We start from the raw sequence: 25,012 nt of genomic DNA on the forward strand, positions 1-25,012 counted from the left end.
TATTTTAGTTAGGAAGAAATATCTCTAATGAAATAGAGATTAAATCGAAAAAGAATAATATAAAATTATGATTAACGTCTCAATCTTTAATAGAAATTTGATATGTGAGAGATTGATTGCTTACATTTGATAATTCTAACTTAATAATTAATTACAACTATTTAATCATTTATTTTCTTATTAAAATATACGATATTTATCTTGAGAGTGTTTTTTTTTATAAAATTTAATTTATAAAAATAGTAATAATAAATATTTTATAAAATCACTTTACTAATAATTTTTAGCAGACAAAATAAAAGATTTTTAGCAGAATAAAACAGAGACGTTTTGTTTAAAATAAAATGTTTTTTTTGTGGCGATTTTACGAAAAACGCGCAAAAGATAAGCAACAAAAATACCGCAAAAATCATTTTACTTTAAACAAAACTATACCGTTTTGCTCTACTAAAAGCCTCCTTTGTTTCTCCTACCCCATATAACCCCGAAATCCCTTACTAATTTTATCCCCAAAATTTACCCATTGAAACCCCTAAAATTTTCCCTTAAAATGGGTATCCCCAAAACACATCTAATTTTTCCCCAAATCAAAATCCCCAAATCAAAATCCTTCCATCATTTCAATGTCGCCATACTGATCCGTAACCCTCAGCATCTTTCTCACTGCATTTCCTGTTTCTCTAAATCTCCATCTCTAAATCTCCATCCCTTTGATTTTCGCCGAAATCTAGTAAGTCTAAGTTCAAATCGAAGCATTTGCAATCTGTTCCCTTATTCATAGGTTATGATGGCCTTCTGTTTTCGTACCTTCGTTTTTCCAACTAATTTGTCCATCAAAGCGAGAAGTAATGGTGTTCGGAAGCTTCAAACAGAGGGGCACTCTTCTACCAAAAGCTCCCAAGGGTTGGGGAAGGAGCTGTGTTGTTTGATGAACTTGCTGATCTTCTTCAAAATAGCGCCTTGAGAGTAGCTGCCATGAATTCTCTGTTTTCATTTAACATGAATTTGTAAAATGGCATATAAGTGTTTGTTGCTTTGTCTCTATGTATCGTTCTTTCTAACATTTTAACGAGTGTAATATGTTTCATTAGTTTAAAAAATTCGGTGTTTTACGATCGGCAATTTTTATATCTGTTTTAGAAACTTATATTTTTTGATCGGCGATGGGAAAGAAAGGGAGTGGATGGTTTGCGACGGTGAAGGAAGTGTTCAAATCATCTCGCAAAGACTTGCCAGACAAAAAAGTAACGTATTTTTTCATTGGTTTTTAGATTTTTTTTTTTTTGCCTTTTGATGTTTGTGCAATCCTCTTGCTTTGATAGTAAGTTCGATGAATCTTTCTTTTTCTTTGTAGTGGTGTAAGGCCTTTTGGTGTATCTCTACTGGTTGCTGGGTATGACGACAATGGTCCACAATTGTATCAGGTATTTCTCATAGATAATAGTTGATTATATGGCCAAGTAGAGATTCAATACAGTGTTTTATGTGCTTTTCAGCTTCATGATTTTGTTCCTTATCACTAGGTGGATCCATCTGGTTCCTATTTCTCATGGAAAGCCTCAGCAATAGGGAAAAATGTCTCAAATGCAAAAACATTTCTTGAGAAAAGGTATTTGCCTAGAATCTGGTTCTTATAGTATTCAATTCTAAATCTACCAAAAATTTATATAATAAGTTATACTGATTATGCTAGGATATTAATTTATTTAGCTTAAAATTATATAAATTAAATGCCCATCATTTCCAGAATTGAGATGGACATTCTCTTACATTCTGTTTCTCTGTTACTGAAATTGCAGTTGATTTGTTCTTTCCTTGTAGATACACTGATGACATGGAGCTTGATGATGCTGTGCATACTGCTATTTTGACTCTCAAAGAGGGGTAATGTCAATGCTAAAATTTCTCCCACCTGGTTATCTTTAAATGCTACCGCACAGGAAGATCCCTTATATATATATATATATCAAAGAACCTCGGAAAAAAATTGTATTAGGTTGTCTTTACTATTGTGTCATTAATAATCTTACAACCCGTTCTCTTAATTTTGCAGATTTGAAGGACAAATCTCAGGGAAAAACATTGAAATTGGGATTATTGGAACTGACAAAAAATTCAGGCAAGCACTGCTTTGACCCTTTGCCTCACTTTCTAAACCCTTTTGCCGATGGTATGGTGATGGAATATGGCATTTTAGGAAGTTTTAGTAGCGCCTTCTTGTGAAATGCACTTCTGAATGTTGTGTTTGTTTACTTGCAATCATGCTTATTGCCCTTATTTTTTTTGTTCGTTGCAATCATGCTTATTGCACTTATTTTTGTTGTTCGTGCTACTTTTTATTTCTGAAATTCAGAACGGTTGTTTCTAGTGGCTTAATTACTTCTGCTTTCTGTACCGCAGGGTACTAACCCTGGCTGAAATTGATGATTATTTGGCTGAAGTCGAGTAGCTTATCTTCTTTCTCGAGACTATCAAGAAGTGTTCCTTTTTTATGCAACATTTGTTTTGAGACCGTGCATTTCAGTCAAAAATGATTTACTTTACATTTCTGGTATACTCATGTTTTTAGCTTTGTTGCACCTCAATTTTAAGGGCATGCTCACATACTCCTGTTATCTTCAGGGTCTCTCTTCTAGAATTAAACCCTTCTGCCTTGTTCATTTAAAACCAGTCCTTTGTTGGGCAGTTTTTTGCCGTCAAATGAGGGATTCTTTACTCAATTTACCAACATTTTCACATGCATATGCCTGGGTGAATCCGAATTAAACTCTGATTGTACTTAAGAAACCATCAATAGGTTAAATCCCAATGGATTGAATCCGTGCTTGATTACTACTGTCAATGTTTTTAGGATAGTTTAGTTTTGATATATATGAAACAGAAAATGACAAAATAAAAATAACAAATAATTCTCATTTTTGAAAAAAGAAATATTTAAATATATAATCATTTCTGCTGTAAGTATTTATTTTTGATCAAATTTACTATCTATTGTGTTATAAAACTCATGTAAGTATGACTGCCTGATCAGTATCCCTATTTAATGGTTAGTTAGAAATACCAAGGTATGCGAATTTTAAATTCATCTTTTTAACTTGAATATTAACTAATTCAGTAATTTGCATGCGTGTTCATTTGTTATGATTAGTTGTAGAACAATGGCTTTGCTCTATTGTATTGAGATTAAATAGTTTGTGAAATATATGAGTTGAAGAACAATGGTTTTGCTCAGTTGTACTTCTATTAGTTCATGATCTCATATTAATATGTTTTTGCTATTTTTGTTTTCTTTCTTCTGAAGGCTGTAAAGCTACTGCTAAGGTTGGATGCTGAGGACGCTGCTTGGTATTTAACATTTGCTATTTTGCATTACCATATTGTGCACTTCTATTCATATCTTTTGGTTTTGGTGTCTTGATCATCAATGAGGATGGGTTAATCTTTTTTTTTTTGGTACAAAGGAGGTCGCATCTAAGGGAAGGGGTTGCAAATATTAATATTCAAACCCCAAAAGGCACATTTTATTTAATTTTGTTTTAGCAGGTTATTGAGTTTCCCTATCAAGGATAGTGAATATTGTGGATTTTATCAATTTATAAACTGGATTAATTAATGATAGAGCATGAAAATACATGACTTAAAACATGAATCAGAGCTTCAGATCAAATCTCTCAGAAATTCCGCCTAATTAACTTTAGAATTAAATAAATTAATGCAGTTAAACTTGCTATTTCCTGAAGCAGTAACACATTGAATGACTGGAATTTCTTATTTTATTGTCATCTTTGAATATTGTTCACTTTTTCTTCTCTTGTTGCTGTTACTTGTTCATTTTGAAATAAATTTTGCACATAAAATTCACTATCAGAAAAATATTCTGGGTAGTGTTTTTTTTTTTTGGTTGGGGTTGGGAACTTGGTGTTCCTTTAATTGTGTCTGAGCATCTAAAATAGCATGATTAATCTATTTTGTCTTCCCATCTTTGTCTCCTAAAAGTAAGCCTACAACTATATCATAATATCTTGTAATCCTGTTAAAGCAATTTTCTATGTCTAACCTACTTTAATAATATTGGTAACAACATGATAATATAATGTCTAGATTTGGTTAATATTTTAATACTTCTTTCTTACTTGATATTATTGTATCGAGGCTTGCAGAAAGTCGAAGTTTTGGAAGTTCAGGTCAGGTAGAAGGTATTGTTGCTCTCACAGCTTGTCGAAGTGGGCTGCATCCTGGTACTCGGTATTTGGCTAGGGGCATTAATTCCTGTTTTAGCACAGGTAAGATGAAGTGACTATTTTTATCCCACGACTATGTAGACATGGTTACTAATACCTTCTCCTATCAAAGCTACTCTTTTCTTTTCTTTATTCTTTTTTTCAAAAAAAATAACTTTTTTGTTTTTTGGGGTACATGAAAGAACTTTAAAGTTAAACATTTCCATGCTATTTCTTAACTATTTCTTATGTTTGAGGTACATGAGAGAACTTTAAAGTTAGACATTTCCATGCTATTTGTGTTTAATTGCTAAGAGCTGTTGTAACTCAGGTGGTGGCAGCCGATGCAAATCTTGTCTTAACCACTAGGGGCATTGAGAAGACTACAAGGGCTTTAGTATCTGAGCTTAAGGCTATTTCAAAAGAGTAATCTTAATGCTCACCTGCTTTCATGTTTTCTTTATTTTACTATTTGAAGCGAATATAATTAGTGTATTGTGGGGTTTAGGTTGAAGACAGTGAACTTGCTGATGTTGCTGCTGTTAGTGCTGGGAACAACAATGAAATAGGAAATATGATAGCTGAGTCCATGAGTAAATTTGGTCGAAAGGGTGTAATTACCTTTGAGGCGGGAAACCGAAATAAGGTATCAAATCTCCATCGTAGCAACGATGAACCTGGTTAGAGTAGAATGCTTATTTTCACTATTGATTAAATATTGAAAAATCCTTAAGATCCTGGTGATATATAAGATTTGCATTTTACAGTTCAGTGTAACAAAATTTGAACATCATTTTTCAGTGAAACAAAGAAAGTTGTATTTACTATTTGCTTTTTTTTACTGGTAGAAAATTTTTTAACTGAATTTTATTTAAACTGTTGTAATAAATTGAATTTAAACACATTATTTATAAGAAGCTAATTTCATACGAAGCGTTATAGTTGATATTACTATACGAACAAAAAAGTAAACGATGAAGAAAAATCACCAGAACTACAAATTATAAGGAACATCAAATATGAAACATGTAAGAAAAGCGTCGCTAAAAACATGACCTTTAGCGATGTTTTTGGGGAAGCGCTGCTAAAGGTCATGACTTTTAACGGCGTTAAAGATCATTATCTTTAGCGGCGTTTGTGGGGAAGTGCCGCTAAAGGTAATGACTTTTAGCGGCGTTTTTTTACATAAACGCCACAAAATGTTAGCGGCGTTTTTTTACATAAATGCCTTAAAATTTTAGCGGCGTTTTTGTGACGCTTGTAAAAGCGCTGCAAATAGTTTTAATGGCGTTTATAAGCGCCACAAATAGTTTTAGTGGCATTTATAAACGCCACTATAGGCCCAAAAAAACACCGCTAAAAACCTATTTTGCTGTAGTGATATAAAGAGAATAATAATTATGTAACAAAATATCCTAAAATTAGAGGTTGTTTGGCATTTATAATATGCTCAAATTGAAGCGCATACCAATACCCCAAATTTACCGGATGATCGGTGTACATACACCATAATAAAAATAATTTCGTTTTCGAGACGGTAGCCAATGCATTCTCTGGCCTGAAAAATTATAAGCTAAATAAAAGTGTACGTAACATAAGGCAGGGTTATGAAACCACAAATCCTTTAATATTTTAGGGCTATATGTGGTTTTGGCATTGTTTGCTAATAATGCAAAGCCTCGATAACTTTGAATTGTGTCAGAAAAGTACACAAATTGTTCTTGTAGTCAGTAGACATAGCATAGTCTTCTATCAAAAAAGTCAGTGCAATATTGAAATCAGTCAGGGACAAACTGTATGTGGTCCCAAGTAGTCGAAATGATATAATCCTAGGTATGTCCAACAAGAATTGGCCATGACGTCGAAAATAGAGGGTGGAATAAAATTATAAAATCAGTTCATAATAAGTGCAGTGAATGATGTTAAAATTACTAACCCAACCAGTATTGCGAAAATAATTGGTAACAATAGTGTCAATATGCAAAGCATTCAAAACATACATCGATAAACATTTGTAAGGTGTTACTTGTTTGTGTCGTAAACGACTATACTTGTCCCGATCGACAGCGTTATCAAATGTTAAGTTACCATTTAAATGGTATTTTAGTGGCAGAACATTCACTCGAGGCTGGTAGGTCCTGCCTCAGGTCGGTAATGGTTAATGGTCACCGTGACTCTCGGATGTGTCAGAGTGTATAGTACGGTCATTGGTGTTGTTGTCAGAGTTAGACTCCGGCACGGGGTGGGCTGACTTAGTAGAGGAGGTATCATCAGACGCGGCTGCTGGTTGAGCCGAAGTACTCTATGGCTGTCGACGGATTCAACGACGAGTGAAGGTATAAGCTGAAGATGATGGGGATGATGGTGGATATGAAGCAATTGGCAAAGGTGACGGTGGGGGAGGGAAAATCAGTAAGGGTGACGGTGAGGCTGAAGGGAAAGTTACGAGTGGAGGAGGAGGAGGAGGGGAAGGTTTGGGTCGTTAAGGTCAATGTCTTGAGGTGCTAAGAACTGGTAGTGATGGTTGTTAACAGTGAATGAGGGTTTAGCGGTGGCGTGACTCATAGTCCTAGCCATGATGGTGTTCGAAAATTGACGGTAGGGGTAGTAGAGAAGGTTAATGGCGGCTTGATGGAGTTTTAGGTAAATATGGGTGAAAAATTATGGTTTGAAAGTGTAGGAGGAAGCGTGTTTGGCTGCAGGGTGGGTGTTTGAGCGTAGGTTTTGGTGAGTTTAAAGTAAGGATGTGCTATTCCTATCTGGATTAGGGTAGAATATGAGGTTTTACTAAAGCATGCCGATTCCTTCAAGATGTCGTTTTAATTTTTTTCTTGTCGGTTCTCCTAGACATAAGAAGAGAAATTTAGTAACATGAAAATAAAATAAAAATAAATAAATAAATAAATAAATATTGGGTTGTCTTCCATCAAGCGCTTATTTTACGTTGTTAGCTTGACGTCCCAATTAGTTTTATGGAGGTTCCAGCTAAATTTTTTCAACCATATGGGCTTGAAAATTCTCATAAAACGGCTTCAACCTTTGACCAGTGACTGTGAACCATTTTCCTGACTCTTCACTTTTTATTTGAACTGCATCATGTATGAATAATTCAGTTACAATAAAGGGTCATTGCTATCGAGATCGAAGCTTACCAGGGAACAATTTTAGCAAGAAGTTGTAAAGTAACACTTTTTGTCCTATTGAGAAATGCTTTCGAGATATTTTCTTATTATGGAACAATTTTGTTTTATCCCTATAGAAACGAGCATTCTCGTAGGCATCATTATGAATTTCCTCCAATTCTTGGATGTCTAATTTCCTTGCTCTTCCTGCAGGTTCTAATTCCATGTTACATTGTTGTATAGCCTAGTGGGCCTTATGTTCCAACTCTATTGGAAGGTGAGAACCCTTACCAAAAACAAGCTGATATGGGGTCTTACCAATTGGTCCCTTATATGTTGTTCGATAGGCCAAAGTGCGTCATTTAGTCGAAGACTCCAATCCTTTCTATTAGACCAAACCGTTTTCTCTAAAATGGTATTGATTTCTCGGTTCGAAACTTTTGTTTGGTCGTTCGTTTAAGGGTGATAGGCTGTAGCTATATGGTGCTGAACTCCATATTTTTTCATAAGTGCCTCTATAACTCTATTACACAAATAGGTTCAGTGATCACTGATCAAGGCTTGAGGTGTGCCAAACCTAGAAAAATTAGTTCATTTTAGAAAGTCCATGATAGTTTAAGCATTGTCATTATGAGTAGGCTTTGCATTTATCCACTTAGAAACATAGTCTATCGTAAGAATTATATACATATTTCTAAATGAGAAAATAAATGGACCTATGAAGTCAATGCCCCACTCATAAAAAATCTTACATACATAAATTGGAGATAAGGGCATTTGATTTCTTTTAGTTATGTTATCTGTATACTGGCATCTATCGCAAGATTTATCGAAATTATATGCATCTCGAAAAATTATAGGCCAGTATAGCCCACACTCTAATACCTTATGAGCAGTTCGATTAGGCCAAAATGACCTCCACAAGCTTTGGTATGACAAAAAGTGAGTATAGAAGCTACCTTAATTTCTGGAACATATCATCTTATTATCTGATTTGAGTAATGTTTCCACAGGTATAGGTCATCCCAAATATAATATCAAGCTTCCCTTCTAAGCTTGTCTTTTGTGGGACGAGCAAACCTAGTGGGTAATAAACCTGTAGTAAGGAAGTTTACCATATCCGCATACCACGGGAAATACACTTTAGCCGTAAATAGGCTCTCATTAGGAAAGTCATTCTTTATCGGAGTGTCGTCACAGGGTGTTTTTAACCTACTTAAGTGGTCAGCCACCAAGTTTTTACATCCCTTCTTATCTCGAATCTTGATGTCGAATTTCTAAAGCAGTAAAATCCATCTAATAAGCTTTAGTTTTGCTTCCTTCTTTGCAATCAAATAGAGTTACATGGTCAGAAAAATAATCACTTTAGATCCCAATAGATAAGACTGAATTTTATCCAAAGCAAATACAATAGCCAAAAGTTCTTTTTCTGTGGTGGTGAAGTTGCTTTGTGCAGCATCTAGGGTTTTTGAGGTATAACAAATGACATAGGGCTTTCTGTTTATCTTTTGCCCCAACACGGCCCTTACACTTCGTTCACTTGCATCGCACATGATTTCAAAGGGATAGTTCCAATTTTGGTGCTTGTACTATAGGAGCAAAAACCAATTTTTGTTTGAGTGTGTTAAAAGCCTCATTGCATTTTGGGCTGAACTCAAATTTCTTATCTTTTTGCAATAATTCGCATAGTAGTTTAGCTGCTTTTGAGAAGTTCTTTATAAAACGCCTGTAAAACCCTGCATAGCCAAGGAAAGAATAAATTTCCCTTATAGTTGAGGGATATGGCAAAGAATTTATAATATCAATTTTGGCCTTATCGACCTCAATACCTTTAGCTGAAACTATATGTCCTAGAATTAAACCTTTGTCTACCATAAAATGACACTTTTCATAATTCAAGACAAGATTAAATTCTATGCATCTACTTAAAATTATCGTGAAGTTTTTAAGGCATTCATCAAAAGAGTTCCCATGCACAGTAAAATTATCCATAAAAACTTCGATAATGTTTTTTACATATTCAGAAAATATACTCATCGTGCATCTTTGGAAAGTGGTCGGCGCATTACAAAGGCCCGAATGGCATCCTCCTATACACAAATACGGCGAATAGGCATGTAAAAGTGGTCTTTTCTTGGTCCTTTGGTGCAACTGGATTTGGAAAAAAAACCTAAGTATCCATCAAAACAACAAAAATGAGTTTTTCCAGCTAAACGTTCAAGCATTTAATCTATAAAAGGAACAAAGGGAAATAGTCTTTTTTAGTATAAGAATTCAATTTCCTGTAATCAATGCAGACACACCACCCATTTTACACTCAGGTTGGTATCAGATTGCCCTCAACATTTTTCTTTACTGTCACGCTTGTTACCGGACTTACCCATTTACTATAAAAAATAGGGCAAATTACGTCAACATCTACAGCTTAATTATTTCTTTTTTTACCACATCCATCATATTCGGGCTCAATCGTCTTTACCCCTTTCACTTTGGTTTCGTATTTTCCTCCAAGTAAATCTTGTGCACGCATGTCAAGGGGCCTATCTCTTTTAAGTTGGTGATGGTCCAGCCAATTGCTTCATTATGGTTTTTTAGTACTTATATCAAATTTTCCTCTTCAAGCTTGGAGAGTCTATTTGAAACTATGATCGATAAGGTATTATCTTTCCCCATAAATGCATATTTGAGATTATCAGAAATTGGTTTCAATTCCAAATCTGGTGTCTACACAACAGAAGGTAGAAGTTTAGTGTTCATCGGAGACAACAATTTATTAATAGATTTACAAATAAATCTTGAATCAAAATCATCAAACAACGTTTCAAGTTTATCTTCATAAGGTGACTCAAAAGTTTCTCTTACTAACGAGTCAATTATGTCGACACGATTTACATTCAATATTTCACTTGGGTCACTAATAGCTTCGTAAACTTAAACTTCACGATCTCCCCGTCAAATTCCATCGTGAGGGTTTCGCTACGCACGCCAATCTTAGTGCTAGCGGTACTAAGGAAAGGTCACTGCAGCAAGATGTCCTAAAACCCAAGAATGTTATCCTTTTCCATTTTCACTACATAAAAGTCTGCGGGAAAGAAAGTCTGTTGACTTTCACTAATATATCCTCAAGGACTCCTTTGGGATGCCCATTAGACTTGTTTGCCAATTGAATGATAACACATGTTTTCATTAAAAAACCCACGCTAAGTGATTCTTAAATAGAAAAATACATTATATTTATAGAGGCTCTTAAATCACACATAGTTTTTTTATTATTAAGTGGCCTATTTTGCTTGGTATTACAAATATGCCCCTATCTTTACACTTTACTGGCATCATCCACTGCAACGCCACAGATACATTTTCACCAACACTTACTCTTTCATTTCTAGTTAATTTTTGCTTGTTTGATGGCATCCAACAATAGTATGTTAATCTTGACATTTTTAAATATTTCGAGGATCTCTTTGTCCTCTTTACCTTTCTGATGTTGGTTCAACCATCTTGGAAATAGGAGGTTGAATTTTGGGAAATGGAGGTTTGGTTCGAACCTATTCATCATTCTCATGCTTTTCTTGGGTGGAATCTTGATCAAGATTTCTGTCAGGATTTGGTTCCAGTTCTTTTCCACTTCGCAATGTTACTTCATTTGCTTTTTATCTTGGGTTAGGTTCTATTTGTGATGATACCTTTCCTTATGAGTTTATTTTCTCAATTAATGTGGTCAACTCTCTTATAGACGCCTCGATTTTCTATTGAAATCAAATATATTAGTTGTTAATTTATTGATCATGGTTTCTAGAGAGGTACCTGAATCTCGCGTTTGTTGTGGAAACCGGTTTTGATATGGTTAGTTATACTGTGGGTTAGCTCTATAATTCAAGTTAGGATAGTCTTTCCATCCTGGGTTATATGTGTTAGCGTAAGGGTCATATCGCCTTTAAGGTGGTCCATGAAAGTTTCCCACAACATCCAAATAGGCTATAATATTGCCACACAAACTAGGGCATACATCTGTTGTATGTTTGGGTGTTACATAAATTTCCAATAGTTAAGTCGGTCCTATTTTTACTGCAAAAAGAGAATTCATGATATTAGTAAGTCTATAAACTTTATCTTCGAAAGTTGAATTACTTAGTTGGTGAACCCTTCTAATGGGTTCAGGATTGACTCAGAATTGCTGAATATTTGCAGCCATCGTAGAGATCAAGTACCTTACCTATTGGGGGTTATGTTAACTAATGCCCCTCTACTGGCTATATTTATCATATTCATTTCTATGAGCTTCAAGCCCTTATAGAAGTATTGGAGCAGAGACTGTTCTATTATCCCATATTGTGTGTAACTTGTACACAACTTCTTAAATCACTCCCAATAGTCGTAAAGAGACTCTACATCTCTTTACTTTATCCCAACAATCTCCCTTCTTAACTCATCTGTACGTGATAATGGGAAAAATCTGTTGAGAAACAAACGGGAAAGATCAGTCCAAGTTGTGATAGATCCAGGAGGTAGATAAAATAACCATTCCTTAGAAAAATCTATTAGGGAAAAAAGGAAATCACATAATTTGATTTGATCCTCAATTACACCCTGAGGTTTTATACTAAGACAAATCATATGAAACTCTTTTAAATGTTTGTATGGATTTTCATTTTGTAATCCATGAAAAGTCGACAACAACTGGATTAATCCTGAATTTAGTTCAAAATTAGTATCCCTAGTAGGATACACAATGCATAACGGCTATTGTTCTGCAGGAGCTTCAACCATTTGCCAAATTGTTTGAGCAATGGGTTATTGTGCTAGATTCGGGTTTACATTAACCCCAACGCTAGACACTTCTTCTGGTGGATTGACTCATATTCTTTCGTTCTTTAGTGTTTAAGTAGGGTTTTCACTAACCTTAGACTCAACTTCGTCACCTGTTTTTGTTTTTGGTGGTAGGTTACTCTGAGTTCCTACCACCTCGGACTACTTTTTTCGTAGTTTCGTTTCCTTACGATTAGCTCTCGCAGTCTTTTCTATTTCTGAATTGAACGCAAGAATTCCTATATCAAATCTCGTCATAAGAAAAAGAAACAAGATTAGTACGTTACCAGTCCCCAGCAACGGCACTAAAATTTAGTGTCGTTGGAAGCACAAAAAATAACCTATCCCTAAGAAATAACGAAAAGAATAATATAAGGGAAGTAGGGTCAAATCCTCAAGGGCTGGATTGCTACAACCTCTCGTTCATCGAAATCTTAGGCACAGTCGTGCCCAAGAAAAATGGCGTACCTGAAAAAAATAGAATTAAAAGTATGAACGAGTTGAAATTGTATAAATTAAAATTGCAATTGTAAAAAGGAAAAGAGTTAAGGAAATAGATTTTTCGATTAGAGGGATTCCAGCCTCCAGTTATCTCGATCCTCCTTTGGTTCAATCATCGGCTTTTAGGTGATTTTTTTCATGGCCGAATAAGGCAATTATAGTGGAAGAGGGCACCTACGACCACCAACTCCACTTAAGTTACAGCCTTATGATTTAGAGGAACCTGACTCTAGCCAACTGTCACTTTTGTGGGACCATCTTACACTAGGTCATCGTTTCTCAATGGTGAATGCCACACCATTTCGTCTCTTGGGCTCAACAACTTCTGACACAGAAAGTTAACGAACTGACTGTGCAACCTTCCCAAAACATATAAAGCGGTTGTTCCTTGCACAAGATGAAAAGATTACTTTTGGAAGGATATGGACAGAAGCGCGAGCCCCGTAATATGGAGAAATGTAAATACTAATTGAAAAGGCTAAATGCATATTCTAAGCCTTATGAACTCTTTTGGAGGAATCTTGATAACATTTGGGTAGATGAGTTTAGTGGCTCATGCTTTTCAGGAAAAAGAAATAAGTTTAATGGAATGAAATTTTATTGAAAAATAAAAGGGACAAAAGCTAAGAGCTTTAAGGAGAAGAAGTTTTTTTTACAGAGAATAGTGAATGAATATTCATGTCACTCCATCATAGTACATAGAAAACCTAATTTGTTCATATTTAAACTCTAAAAGAAAAATAAAAATATAATCTGAAATTAAATCTAAATAAAATCATAATAATCTTAACAGTAATCCTAAAAATAAAATTCGAATTTAAATAGAGTCTTTTGTTCATAAATCTCTTATTTGAGTTTTTGCCCCAAGTCTTTTGCACTTTGTATTTTTGACACCACTTCTTCTTTATTTCGCATGCTGACCCATTTTGTCTTTAAATTCATGTTTTTTGCCCCTAAACTTCCTTTTGCCTTTAATTTAGTCCCTACAAGATAAAAAACCATAAAAAAACCCAAATTAGTAGAATCATACTCAAAATATATACGCAATTAACACTTAAAAGTATGTCATTTTAGAGTATTATCAAATATGCTTTTGAAGTTTATGTTTTGTTTGATATATCTTTAGTGCCTTAGTATGTTTAAGTTATTTTGGCCACTTTTAGGTACTTGTAATCTATGATCCTTTTAGTATGTTTATGATAATATGTGAATGGTTATAATTGATGTCATTTAGTAGTTAAAGGAACTAGGTTTTGTCCTTGAAATGTGGCTATGTTGCTTTGTTTTGATCAATGATGTTTAGTATAAATGTGGTGCCTTTGAATGACACATTGGTTAGGTAAAATAGGTTGATTGATTTGGTATGTTTATATGTGCTTAAAAGGTATTTAAGTCTCTTGAGTGTATGCACAAATGGAATGGTTAATTAGGTATGTTTTGGCCTTGAAATGGCTTGTTTTTAGGGTCAAATTCTAAAGCATACGGCCTGGGACACAGGCTGTCACACGGCCGTGTTTCACTTGTTAATTTTGGTGTATCAAGCCAGTGTGTTACACGGCCTAGTACACGGCCTACGACACGGCCGTGTGTCACAAGTCAGTGAGTTACAGGGTTTGGCACACGGCTTGTGACACTACCATGTGACCCAACTCAGTGAGTTACACGGTTTGAGACACAGGCTAGGACATGCCCGTGTGTCCCTTTGTTCGATTGTTACACGGCCTGGGCTATGTCACATGGCCTAGCCACACAGTCTTGTGACTTCTGTTTTCAAATTTTATAACTTTTTCTCAAATATTCTAATTTGCTTCAAATTAGTCCCGAATTGCTTCTAGATTATTTTTAAGACCTCAAAGGCTCGATTTAGGGCCCAAATGCATATGTTTAATAGGTTTTTAATGAGGTTTATTAAATTAATTTTAAATGATTTTATTGAGATGATTTGATGTTAAACGTTGTTCTTATTGTTCAATAATGCTCCGTAATCTTAATCCGGTGACAGAGATGGGTTAAGGGCGTTACAATAAGTCACGATTGGCTAGGTTTTTGAGTGAGGTGAGCTTGTGGGCTAGGTCATTGAGAGATCCAAATTAGTTCGTTAAAGCGATAATGGATGATGAGGGTTTGCAATTGTGGGGTGAAAATATGCAATTTAAGTTTTATTTTAGTTTCAGCTTTCGCGTTTTTTTTCTTTTAAAACATTAAAAAACTAAGTTAAAAGAGATGGAGAATAGAGGAAAATAAAATAGAAACATAAGGGAAAGGAAAAGAAAAAAAAAGAAATGAAAAGTTGAAAGAATATAAAAGAAAAAATAAATTGCTGAAAATAAAAATATATAAGACTTAAGTATATAATTTTATTTGAAATGATAATTTATATTATTAAACTAAACAGACTATTTAGGTAGTTTAGCTTTTAATCTAGGAATAATGATGAAACAAGTAAGATAAACATACAAAAAACAATTGGGAAACAAATTATAATAAGAACACAAGAAAAGAAAGAAAATGGTAGCTCGCACGTTCCTGGTTCGCCACGACGACTCGACGTTTACCGTCGATTACGACACCGACGACGGTTTTGAAGTCTCTCTCTCTCTACAAATAAAATTATTTTGTCATTTCCTATTATTTATTTTCTCTCTCTACAACTTTTTTCTCTACTTTGATAATTTCAGGTATTTCAATTTCAGCTCTTCTCTCTCACTTCAATTCCTCCCGATGAACAAAAGGTCGAATGCTTCTCTCTCACACTCTGTATCTCTTTAATGAGGCCCTTTTTTTATGATTGATTTTGGATGGTGCAGATCGTCGGGGAAGATAATGACCGAATCGTATCAGATGATTCCGATCTGGCCGCCGTTTCGGAGAAGCTTCAATTGGTATCGATCACCTCTGAGGAGGCGAGAAAACCGGAGAAACAAGAAGAAACGACGAGTAGCACTACTGGCGCCGGGAACTTTGATGCTGGGACCAGCGTTATGTCCGATGAGGAATTAGCGCGAATGTTGCAGGTTTACTTCTAGATATTGAGTCAATTAAATGAGTTTTCTTTTAGCTATGAACTAGCTTAAAATGTTAGTATTTTTCCCCCCTGAAACTCTTTAGTTTGGTTTTTTTTTGGTCAATTTTAGGCAGAGGAAGAAGCACTTTTGCTTCAACAATATGTAGCAGGTGACAATCGTGCGCATTTTGAAGAAAAAGTTCGGCCCTATATTAGCAAAGTTCTCTTGGTAATATCATTTATTTCTTCTTTCTATGCGTGCAAGTTTGGTTTATTGATATGTTTATTAGTTAATTTGGTTTATGAGAAAATGTAGAAAAAATCTATTGCTTTTACTGCTGGATAATTAGTTCATTGACTTTCTTTGGGGGAAAGTTGTTAGGAGTGGAGGAAACTGTAGTATCTGTCAATCCTATAGTGATTATGAGCTTTTATCTTTTTGAACTTTTTGGATAACAGGAGAAGAAAGATATTGAATTTCTAAATTTTATACTTTAGCTGCAAGGAAAAGAGGATAAGTGATTTTAATGAATACTATGGGAATCAGAAGATGGGTATCTTTCCTTACTGTTTATTTTGTCTATTGATATAGTATGAGGATCCTGTGCGCCAGGAAGCAGCTCGGAAGACAGTTCCTTTAGATAATCTTGAGGAGAAAGCATTGGTTTCTTTGGCCAAGGTGAGGGCTCTCTGGACTTGTGCAATTTTAGAAGATTTTTGGAAGTGCTACAAAATATCAGTATCAATGGTCCTATATCTTTTTCCAATCTGGAAATATTTGAGAGCTCTATATTGTGCATAATCATTGCTGTCTATCAAAGCTAATATATTATGACCACTTACAGGCAAGGATCAAAGAATAAGGGCTTTGTTTCTGTTAAAATTGACATTGCATTTTTCTATATATGAGATTAAGAACCATCTTATTTTTAGACTTTATTTTGCAATGACTCATGATAATGAGTGATTTTTCTAAATATGCTTTAGGAGGGGAACTTTAAACCATCAAAAGTTGAAGAAGATCATGCTTTCCTGCTCCAGCTGCTTTTTTGGTTCAAAAGATCTTTCAGGTTCTTTTTTCTACTTTATATTTATCATTTTGCTCAGACTTTATAAAGTTCTCATTTGGCTTTCATGCAAAGGTGGCAGAATGAAGCTTGTAACTCCAAATTGGTCGAAATTGTGTTCTCTATTGCCTAGACATTGCTGATCTTAAGTTCTGGTCTTGCAGCTGGGTTAATGCACCTCCTTGTGATGGATGTGGCAATGAAACCACGGCTCAAGGGAGGGGCGATGCACTCCCTTCAGAAATTCAATATGGGGCAACTATAGTTGAACTTTATCGGTCAGTGCGCACAAAACATTTTTCTTACCAATTTTTATTTTATTTAATTCATAACGGTCAATTTGTAATCTCTTGTTTAGTTTAATCCATATTTCCATTTGGTCCATCCTTGAAACCTGATACATAGATGGCCAAGGCCCTTTTACTTATAATTTCAAAAATTAGTAATTTATACCTAGGATTTGTTACATTCATTTTTATTTACTTTTCTGTTTTGTAGCACAAAGAATGGTTACCACTTGCCATCCAATCTCTCCATTTCATTTTCTCCACTGTCTATTACTAATTACTATAAAATATAATTTCTGAAAGATTTGATTTTTGCTTTGTCAGCTTGTTTATAACGCCTTCTGCACAAATGTTTAAGTTATTTTGCCAAATTGTGCTTCTTTGAGTTATTTTACCAGCTCAAGTTCCTATCATTTATTTAGTGAGTTTTCTGTTAAATGAAGGTTGTGATTTGTCATACTGATGAAATTGAGGTTGACAAGTTTGGTTGAGGCACTGTTGTTTCCATTGCTATATTCACAGTCATAACTTGGTTTCCGATAATTGTCTGTTAGAAAGAAAAGTTAATTCTTTGGTGAAAAACTGCAGTTGCAATTCTTGTTCAAGAGTTACTCGGTTCCCACGCTACAATGATCCACTGAAGGTATGAATCTGTATTAGTTTGTTCTATCATTATCCTCTTTTTTTCTCTGGAGAGGGGTTCAAGTACTCCTTGTTTCATGAATTTTATCCTTTTCTTTTTGCAGCTTGTAGAAACAAGGACGGGGCGTTGTGGAGAGTGGGCTAATTGCTTCACATTGTACTGTCGTGCTTTCGGTTATGAATCTCGTCTGGTTAGTAATTTATATACCAATTCGGTCCCAAAATTCAACTGTCTAAAACACAAATCTTCTCCTTGTTACAAAGAGAGGTTAAGCTAATTCAGAATAAGAAAGAAAATTTCTTCTAACTGGTGTGCGGGCCATCTATTTTGACCCATATTCAGCATATATGGACCTGGATTTGTTAATTGTTTTTATCTGAAGCTTGGGATGATAGGATATGTGTAATATCTAGTCTTCTAAACAAAAGGAATCAGTTAAAGTGGAATAAAAAGATTTTGAAATTCAGTGAAGAGCCATTAATTTGAAATTAGGAGAATGCCTGACCTGGATGATTTTGGTTCCGTCTGAATTAAGTTCAAACAAAGAACATGTTCAAGCTTGGGATGTCTTGTTTGCTTATGTAAATGAAACGCATTTTTAGCTTTATAAATTATGACTTACGAGTGGTTCCTGTGCTGACAATTGTGGTAGTTGAAGCTATTGGTTCTGCAATATATAAAGTCAACATTTCTGTTGGCGTGTATCTAGAATTGTATGCTTTATGAACAGCAAATTCATGCATGGTTGTATGCATCTTTATTAGCTCAAACTGTTGAAAGATGAGATTCAACTGGATTCCTGATAATTTGCTTACTTGAGATGATGATGTTTATTTGTACAACTGTTAATTTCCAGGTCCTGGATTTTACAGACCATGTTTGGACAGAGTGCTATTCAGAAGCTCTAGGAAGGTAAAAACACTCAAATTTGATGCTTTATATCTTCTACTGGGAAGATACTAACCCTGTAATGAATAGACTAAACTATATGGTCATTCTATCAATCAGTTTTACATAAAATTTTTACAGGTGGATGCATCTTGATCCTGGTGAAGCAATATATGACAGACCACTATTATATGAAAAAGGGTACTCTTTAAGTGTTTTATTATCCTTTTTTTTTTAAAAAAAATTACTTTTATTTTGGTTTTGATACTAGACTGTGTTTTTAGTAAATACTTTCTTTATACAGGTGGGGAAAGAAATTAAATTATGTAATTGCTATTGCAAAAGATGGAGTTTATGATGTCACTAAACGTTATACACGGAAGTGGAATGAGGTAATTACGATACAAAATTTAACAGTCAATTGCTTCTAATGCTTCGCTTCTTATTCTTAGAATGCTTATTCATGCATTGTTATGAAGAACATGATACTCTCCCGAACTCACCTTGTTCATTACCATTTTTCAGGTTTTGTCCCGGCGAGCCATTACCACAGAGTCCTCTGTGGTGTCTGTTCTCACTTCAATTACCAAAGAATGCAGAAGGAACTGTACATCTCAAGTTCTTTCGATACTTGAAGAGCGTGACAACATTGAAAGGGAAGCTCTAGAGAGAGATTTACGTTCTACTGATGATGCTCCAATCTCCTTACCTGGGAGGCAAAGTGGGGATAAACAATGGCGCATTGCAAGATCAGAATTTGGGACTGACTCTCTGAGTTCATCTTCTTGTACAGTTCGCATATGCAGTGATGAGCATGTTACGAAAATATACAATGCATTTTCTTCTATCCTTCATAAGTTTGTTGAGGATTCCTTAACTGCATCAAAAGGTGTTGAAGTTCTCAAGATTCTTAGAGCAACTGTTGTAGATCTCAAGAAATTACCGTATAAAAAAAGGAGAGCTTCTTTAAAGCCTAACTCTGTTGTTGGAACATCTTTGGTGCATCAGTTGCTGCCCTCTTTTAAAGAGTTGCTTAATGCTCTTTCACTGAAGAGTGAACGGGATAGCAATGGCATTCTCAGTGTATGCTTAGCTGGTGATCCTGTTCAAACTGCCTTAGCGTTGCCTGTTGCCTTGCATGCTCTGGATGAACTGATCAGTGATCTTAGCAAATGTGACAACTTTAGTAAAGGCTCACTATCCTTTCCTCTTCTAAGATTGAATAGAATATGTTCTGGAGCAGTCCTTGCGAGTGGTGAGGAGCTTCCTTTTGGGATTGTAAGTAATAATAGCCTTATGTTCCATATCTTACATTTGAATATAAAGTTTCTGCAAGTGCCACAGAAATTAATCTTAAAATTCCACACTAAATATTTTCAGGCCACAGCAGCATTTGATGGAACTCGCATGTCTAAATGGGAGGAACCTAATGGTGCTAAAGGTACTATGAACAATGAGCATAGTAGCTTTTGTCTGGGTATTACTCATTGATATCAAAACCCAAGGGAGAAATATTACTGCAGAAAATTAATTTATGACCTGATGTTTGAACGCTTAGCACTAATTACAAGACTATCAATCCTTCAACCATACTAAGTAGAAGACTTGGCTCACCTTAGATTTTAATTGATAAAAAGTTTTTCATTGAAACATCCTCTTAGTAGTTGAATCCCATCTTGTAGGTTGTTGGATTATGTACAAACTATCAGCGAATATGCAGGAACTTGTTGCATATGAGTTAATGTCTGCCAATGATGCTCCTGAACGAGACCCAATGGATTGGTATGATCTGCTTGTCTCTAAGCGTGCTCTTTGCTTTTAAATACCACGTGCCATTTATGATGGTCCTACTTTATGCCTATGTTAGGTCACTAGTTTAGATGAGTCTTTTAGGAAGCATTTATTATTACCACACTTAAAATCATTATATTCAGTGTAATCAGCTGCAATAAATGTCTCTTTCCTAAAGCGATGAACATAACTTGTACTTTCTTCGGAAAATGAGATTACTTTTGAAGCTGAAAAGCTTCTGCCTGGAATGGAAATTTAAAGAGTTTTCCATGTTTAGTGAAATATCTTTTTTAGTTTCAAAGTTCTAATTCCCTGAAGTGTTGTTAAACCTTTAATGGGTAAAAATATTTCTGCAGATCATGTTGTTCTTTGATCTTACTAACATTTTAATCTTTATTTAACAGGGTGGTTGAGGGAAGTAATGATGGAGGATTGAGCTGGCATGTTTTGGATGAACGAAGGTCCGAGATGTTTGACAAACGTTTTCGACGCAAAACTTATAATGTCAAATCCACAGGTTTCTTATCAAATATGTTCAGGTGAACTATTTTTTTACTTCGTAGGTAGTATATATGCAAGTTTTAAGTTGGTCGATCTTGAAACCTTTTATTAACGATATCATGGATGACAGATTTCGGTTCTTGGCGGTAAGAGATGTTAAATCAACGTCACGGCTGCAAGTAGGTAGTATTGACCTCTATGCTAAGCAAAATTGACAGTTTTCATTAATTAATTGAAGACAAACAGTTCCAACTTGTATTCGTGGCTTTCCTGCCTCCAAGCCGCATTGTGTTGGTTAAGAATCTGGCTTGAGTGGAGTATTTATTGATGTGCTAAATATTTTCCCCAAATTATGTCCTGGAGCCAAAAAAAGAAAAGAAACACTAAACTAGCAGATGATATATATATATATATATATATACATACATTCAATGTCATTGTTGCATAAAAGAACTGAGATACAAAGAAAATCAACATTAGTTAGGGTCATCGTTTATCTATCGAAATCGCCTCCAATTCTCAGTTTTGAGTTGTCAGAATTAAAAGCTCAACTAAAAACTTGGTTCAAGTTATTCCTTTTAAAGTTTGATTTCAATTTGAATAAAAATTAAACCACTCCAATGTTCACTTTATTAGACTCGTATATATGAGTTATCTGTTTTTTTTTTAATTTTCAAATTTATTTATTCCGTTTGAATTCGAACTTTTATTTTCATTGATATTAATTTTTTAAAAAAAGTAAAATATGTATTTGCAATTTTTTTAACAGAAGATTGAATTAAGTTTCTTTTGGTTTCCTAAGGTATTCTATTCGAGTGAATTCAACGATTAATCTTTCGTGTTCTGTTGATCTATTAAAGGGTAGATGTTGATTACGAATTTTAAAGTTATTTTGTTCTCAGGGTAAGAATCAAACTTTCGATCGCTAAAAACAATAAATTATATACATTGGGAACTTCTTCGATTCATGAATATGCGGAGTAGAGCTGTGAACAGAAATAGTGAGATTGCAAAACGAATCAGGAACTTGGATTGAGGAACAATCGGAAATGTTGAAATTGGCTGCAGAACATTTTCAACGGATGGATGATAAACTTGTGGAATAGGGTGGAGATTCGGTGATGGAATATTGAAGGCAATTGAATATGAATATTTCGACACTCGTCCAAGGTCGAAAAGATCTATTAGCGGCTCCATTTATTGCAGATGAAATTAAAGAAGACACTATGAACTTTGAAAAGCTACTTCCAACAATATTTTAAAGTTCTAGTAAATAGGTTGAGAGGGATAATGTCGGACCTGATTACACCTCATAATGCTTTTGTTCGGAGACAATGTATTATTGTGGGAAGTCAATTCTTACTAGTATTAAGAGGAAGGGCCAAGGAAAAGGTATTTTAGAAGCGTTTAAAATTGATATGTTTAAAGTTTGTGATAAGATTAGTTGGAAGTTTATAATGGAAGTGTTGGATGTTATAGGATTCAGCCACAATTGGCACTAATTCATACATCAATGTATTAATATTGTATAATATAAGATGTTAATAAACGAAAATCCGATAACAGAGTGACTTATGGTCGCATTTTATTTATTCTCTATCAAAATATTCTCTCTTTGAAGCTAATACAGGTTGAGAATGAATGTGATTTTCAAAGAAGTAAAATTGGTAATCATTGCATGCCTAATCTTTTAGCTCCTATTTGCTACATCTTCTTCGGTGCCACAATTCAATCTCGTCAGAGAATAAAACATATACTGTCAACTCTTTTGGTCTCTTGATAAATTAAGGAAAATCAAGCATTTTCTTTAACCCTTCTAGGAAGGCATACAATAGATGGTTTACTGAAATACTAGGGGTGAAAAGAGCAGCACAATTGGGTAAGTACGTTGGTTTGCAATTGGGAATTGTTTTTTTTTTTCCGTCCTATTATTGACAAAATTGCGTCAGAAGTTAGCTGTGTGGAAATCTAAATGCCTCACTCGTGGAGAAATGCATACTCTGTTAAGGTCTGCGTTGAATTTTATTCTCTTATATATTTTTTCTTATGTTAAAGCTTCATGGTATATAACATATAAGATTGATCAAATTACTTGGTGGAGGCATGATGAACAACAAAAGAAATTTCATATGTGTAGGTGGGATCAACTCTGTAAACCAATTAAAGAGAGCAGACTGTGATTTTCACAGCCTAGGTTAGTGAATAATCTACTACTCAGTAAACATGCATTAAGACTAATCACAAAACCATGGCAGTTATTACAAGGCACAATGCTGGCAATAGGGGCGAACCCAGAAAGTTTTAGTGTGGGGGGAGGATAAAAATTAAATTGTTGGGGGACCAAACCTAAATATTTATGGTAAAAAGGGTTAAATTGAATTGATTGTTTTCTAAGGAGGTTTAGAATTGAAATAAAACACTTTTATCCTGCTTGCTCCATTTGGATTCATCCCTCGCTTGCAAAATACTATCAACAATTTCACCTGTTGGATGTTATCCACAGGGCATCCAATTCTTGGATTTGGAAAAGTTTATTAAAGGGTAGGGATGGATGCAAACATGGTATTGATGTACATATATGAAATGGGGAGGGTACAACCATACTGGGGATTTCCTTTGTAATCCATGCATCAAAAGTACTGAATAAAAGGTCGCAACAACCAAGTAACATCCTTAACGCATCGAGGTAATATGGATTGAAATTCCAATACTAAATGATAATTAGGAGATAATTGGCGGAAAGAACTTGTTACTCATGGCTATTCCATTAATTTGGTTGGGGTGGGGTGGGGTGGGGGTTATTTTTAAAAGTTTTGTTATTATAAGAAGTTTTAAGTCAATTTTGTAAAGGATTTTTTTTATCAAGCAAGTAAATGTTAAAAATTAGTAGAACGAAATGTTGTTAAGAGATGATTGAGAGAAAGGTCGAAGCAGACTCTAAAAAAGAAAAAAGTATAAAGGCAGGCAATGATGATAAAAGCAATAAAAGACTGAGAAAGATGAGAGCTACAGTAATTATTGTGATTGTAGAAAGAAAATTGTAAAATTTTTTTTTTTGAGTACTCAAGTTTGTCAAATGATACAAAAGTTTAAATGAGACTTTTAAGCCTCTATTTATAGACATTGAAAACAACAGTTAAAAGAAAAATAATTATAAAAAAAAATGGGTACGAACGTGTTAAAATAGTGGTAGTGAGTTAAGAGAGGTTACTTGAATGTGGAAAAATAGAAGGCAAATAATATAGATAAATGGGTAAAATGACGATTAAATGCAAGTTATAGTCGCATAAAATATTTTAATAAGAAGGGTTTTAAGCACAAATGTATTGGTTGTTCAATGAAAAAATAAGAAGTAAACACTTGTATTTTAAATAAATGTTAAAGAAGTTAATTTTTTAATAGTATTTGTATCTGAGGCTCTAAGTCATGCTCTTTAAACATCTCAAAAAAGAAACAACCTAAGAATGTTCCCAAAAATTGTCGCTCTCAACATGATGTTCCCAAATACTCATGCAAAAAACGATATTTCCACGAATTAGGAACAAAAACAATTTAGATTCTAAAGTGAAAGACCTTGATTCAATGAATTAAGATGAGACCCTTTTAGTTGATAATATCACAACATGATTATAGGTGCGATCGAAGAAAAAAGTTGGATAGTTGTGATGAAGATTAATTTAGAAGTCTTAAAGATTTTATTAGAAAAAAGAAAAAGAAAAATTAGAAAAGGGAAAAGAACGAAAGTCGAAGGTAAATGGCCCAATAAGGAATAATATATTAGAGGATGACAAGAAATCTATATCAATAGGGGATGTCAAAGTATTAAGACATATTGAGGAGGATGTCACCATTGCATCATGAAAAAAAAGACATCGTCAAGGAGGCAGAAGAAATATGGCCTCTCAGGAAAGTAAAATTAGGACTAAAACACTGTAGCAAACATACACCATAGAAACACTGAAAATTGATTGAAGCGAATTGGGGATGATTTTGGATGCATTTCAAAAAGATGAGTTAGAATGTACTTTAGCTTAGAAGCTGAATGATCGAGTGGAGCACATCTCTGTACAAGCTTATGGACTAATATGATGGCATGCATACCTAGTCATTCACAATTTTTAAATGAGGGAGGGAAGCAGGTCGGAGGAGCAAGCATCATAGTTGGTCATGATGGTAATC

General features: G+C 34.5%; 2 protein-coding genes and 1 long non-coding RNA gene across 5 annotated transcripts; all 3 read left to right on the forward strand.

Annotated features, from left to right (window-relative positions):
* Window positions 1-486: 486 nt before the first annotated feature.
* On the forward strand, window positions 487-2,125 carry LOC108480315 (uncharacterized). The gene is made up of 5 exons (XR_001870601.2): window positions 487-1,244; window positions 1,355-1,424; window positions 1,524-1,609; window positions 1,822-1,884; window positions 2,054-2,125. It is a non-coding gene; the product is annotated as an uncharacterized LOC108480315 (long non-coding RNA).
* A 347-nt stretch (window positions 2,126-2,472) lies between these two features.
* On the forward strand, window positions 2,473-5,096 carry LOC108480314 (probable phosphoinositide phosphatase SAC9). Of its 3 annotated transcripts, none has more exons than XR_008274818.1 (5): window positions 2,473-2,551; window positions 3,302-3,345; window positions 4,161-4,283; window positions 4,552-4,646; window positions 4,729-5,096. XR_008274818.1 is itself a non-coding variant. In XM_053022392.1 (5 exons), exons 1-4 carry the CDS (start codon window positions 2,531-2,533, stop codon window positions 4,587-4,589), a joined length of 234 nt encoding a protein of 77 aa, XP_052878352.1. In that variant the 5' UTR covers window positions 2,516-2,530; the 3' UTR covers window positions 4,590-4,646; window positions 4,729-5,096. The 3 variants fall into 3 exon arrangements, 1 of the variants encoding a protein (XP_052878352.1); XM_053022392.1 differs by having other exon boundaries at window positions 2,516-2,551; window positions 4,153-4,283; XR_008274817.1 differs by lacking the exon at window positions 2,473-2,551 and having other exon boundaries at window positions 3,195-3,345.
* Window positions 5,097-15,041: 9,945 nt separating this feature from the next.
* On the forward strand, window positions 15,042-21,183 carry LOC108470479 (peptide-N(4)-(N-acetyl-beta-glucosaminyl)asparagine amidase). Its single transcript, XM_017771803.2, has 17 exons — window positions 15,042-15,238; window positions 15,331-15,384; window positions 15,460-15,666; window positions 15,787-15,885; window positions 16,249-16,335; window positions 16,644-16,726; window positions 16,888-17,001; window positions 17,599-17,653; window positions 17,757-17,843; window positions 18,510-18,565; window positions 18,683-18,742; window positions 18,846-18,933; window positions 19,067-19,819; window positions 19,922-19,982; window positions 20,224-20,323; window positions 20,737-20,871; window positions 20,964-21,183. Exons 1-17 carry the CDS (start codon window positions 15,161-15,163, stop codon window positions 21,046-21,048), a joined length of 2,202 nt encoding a protein of 733 aa, XP_017627292.1. The 5' UTR covers window positions 15,042-15,160; the 3' UTR covers window positions 21,049-21,183.
* The last annotated feature ends 3,829 nt before the right edge of the window (window positions 21,184-25,012 follow it).

The sequence above is a fragment of the Gossypium arboreum genome, chromosome 11, assembly GCF_025698485.1.
Source record: "Gossypium arboreum isolate Shixiya-1 chromosome 11, ASM2569848v2, whole genome shotgun sequence".
NCBI lineage: Eukaryota > Viridiplantae > Streptophyta > Magnoliopsida > Malvales > Malvaceae > Gossypium > Gossypium arboreum.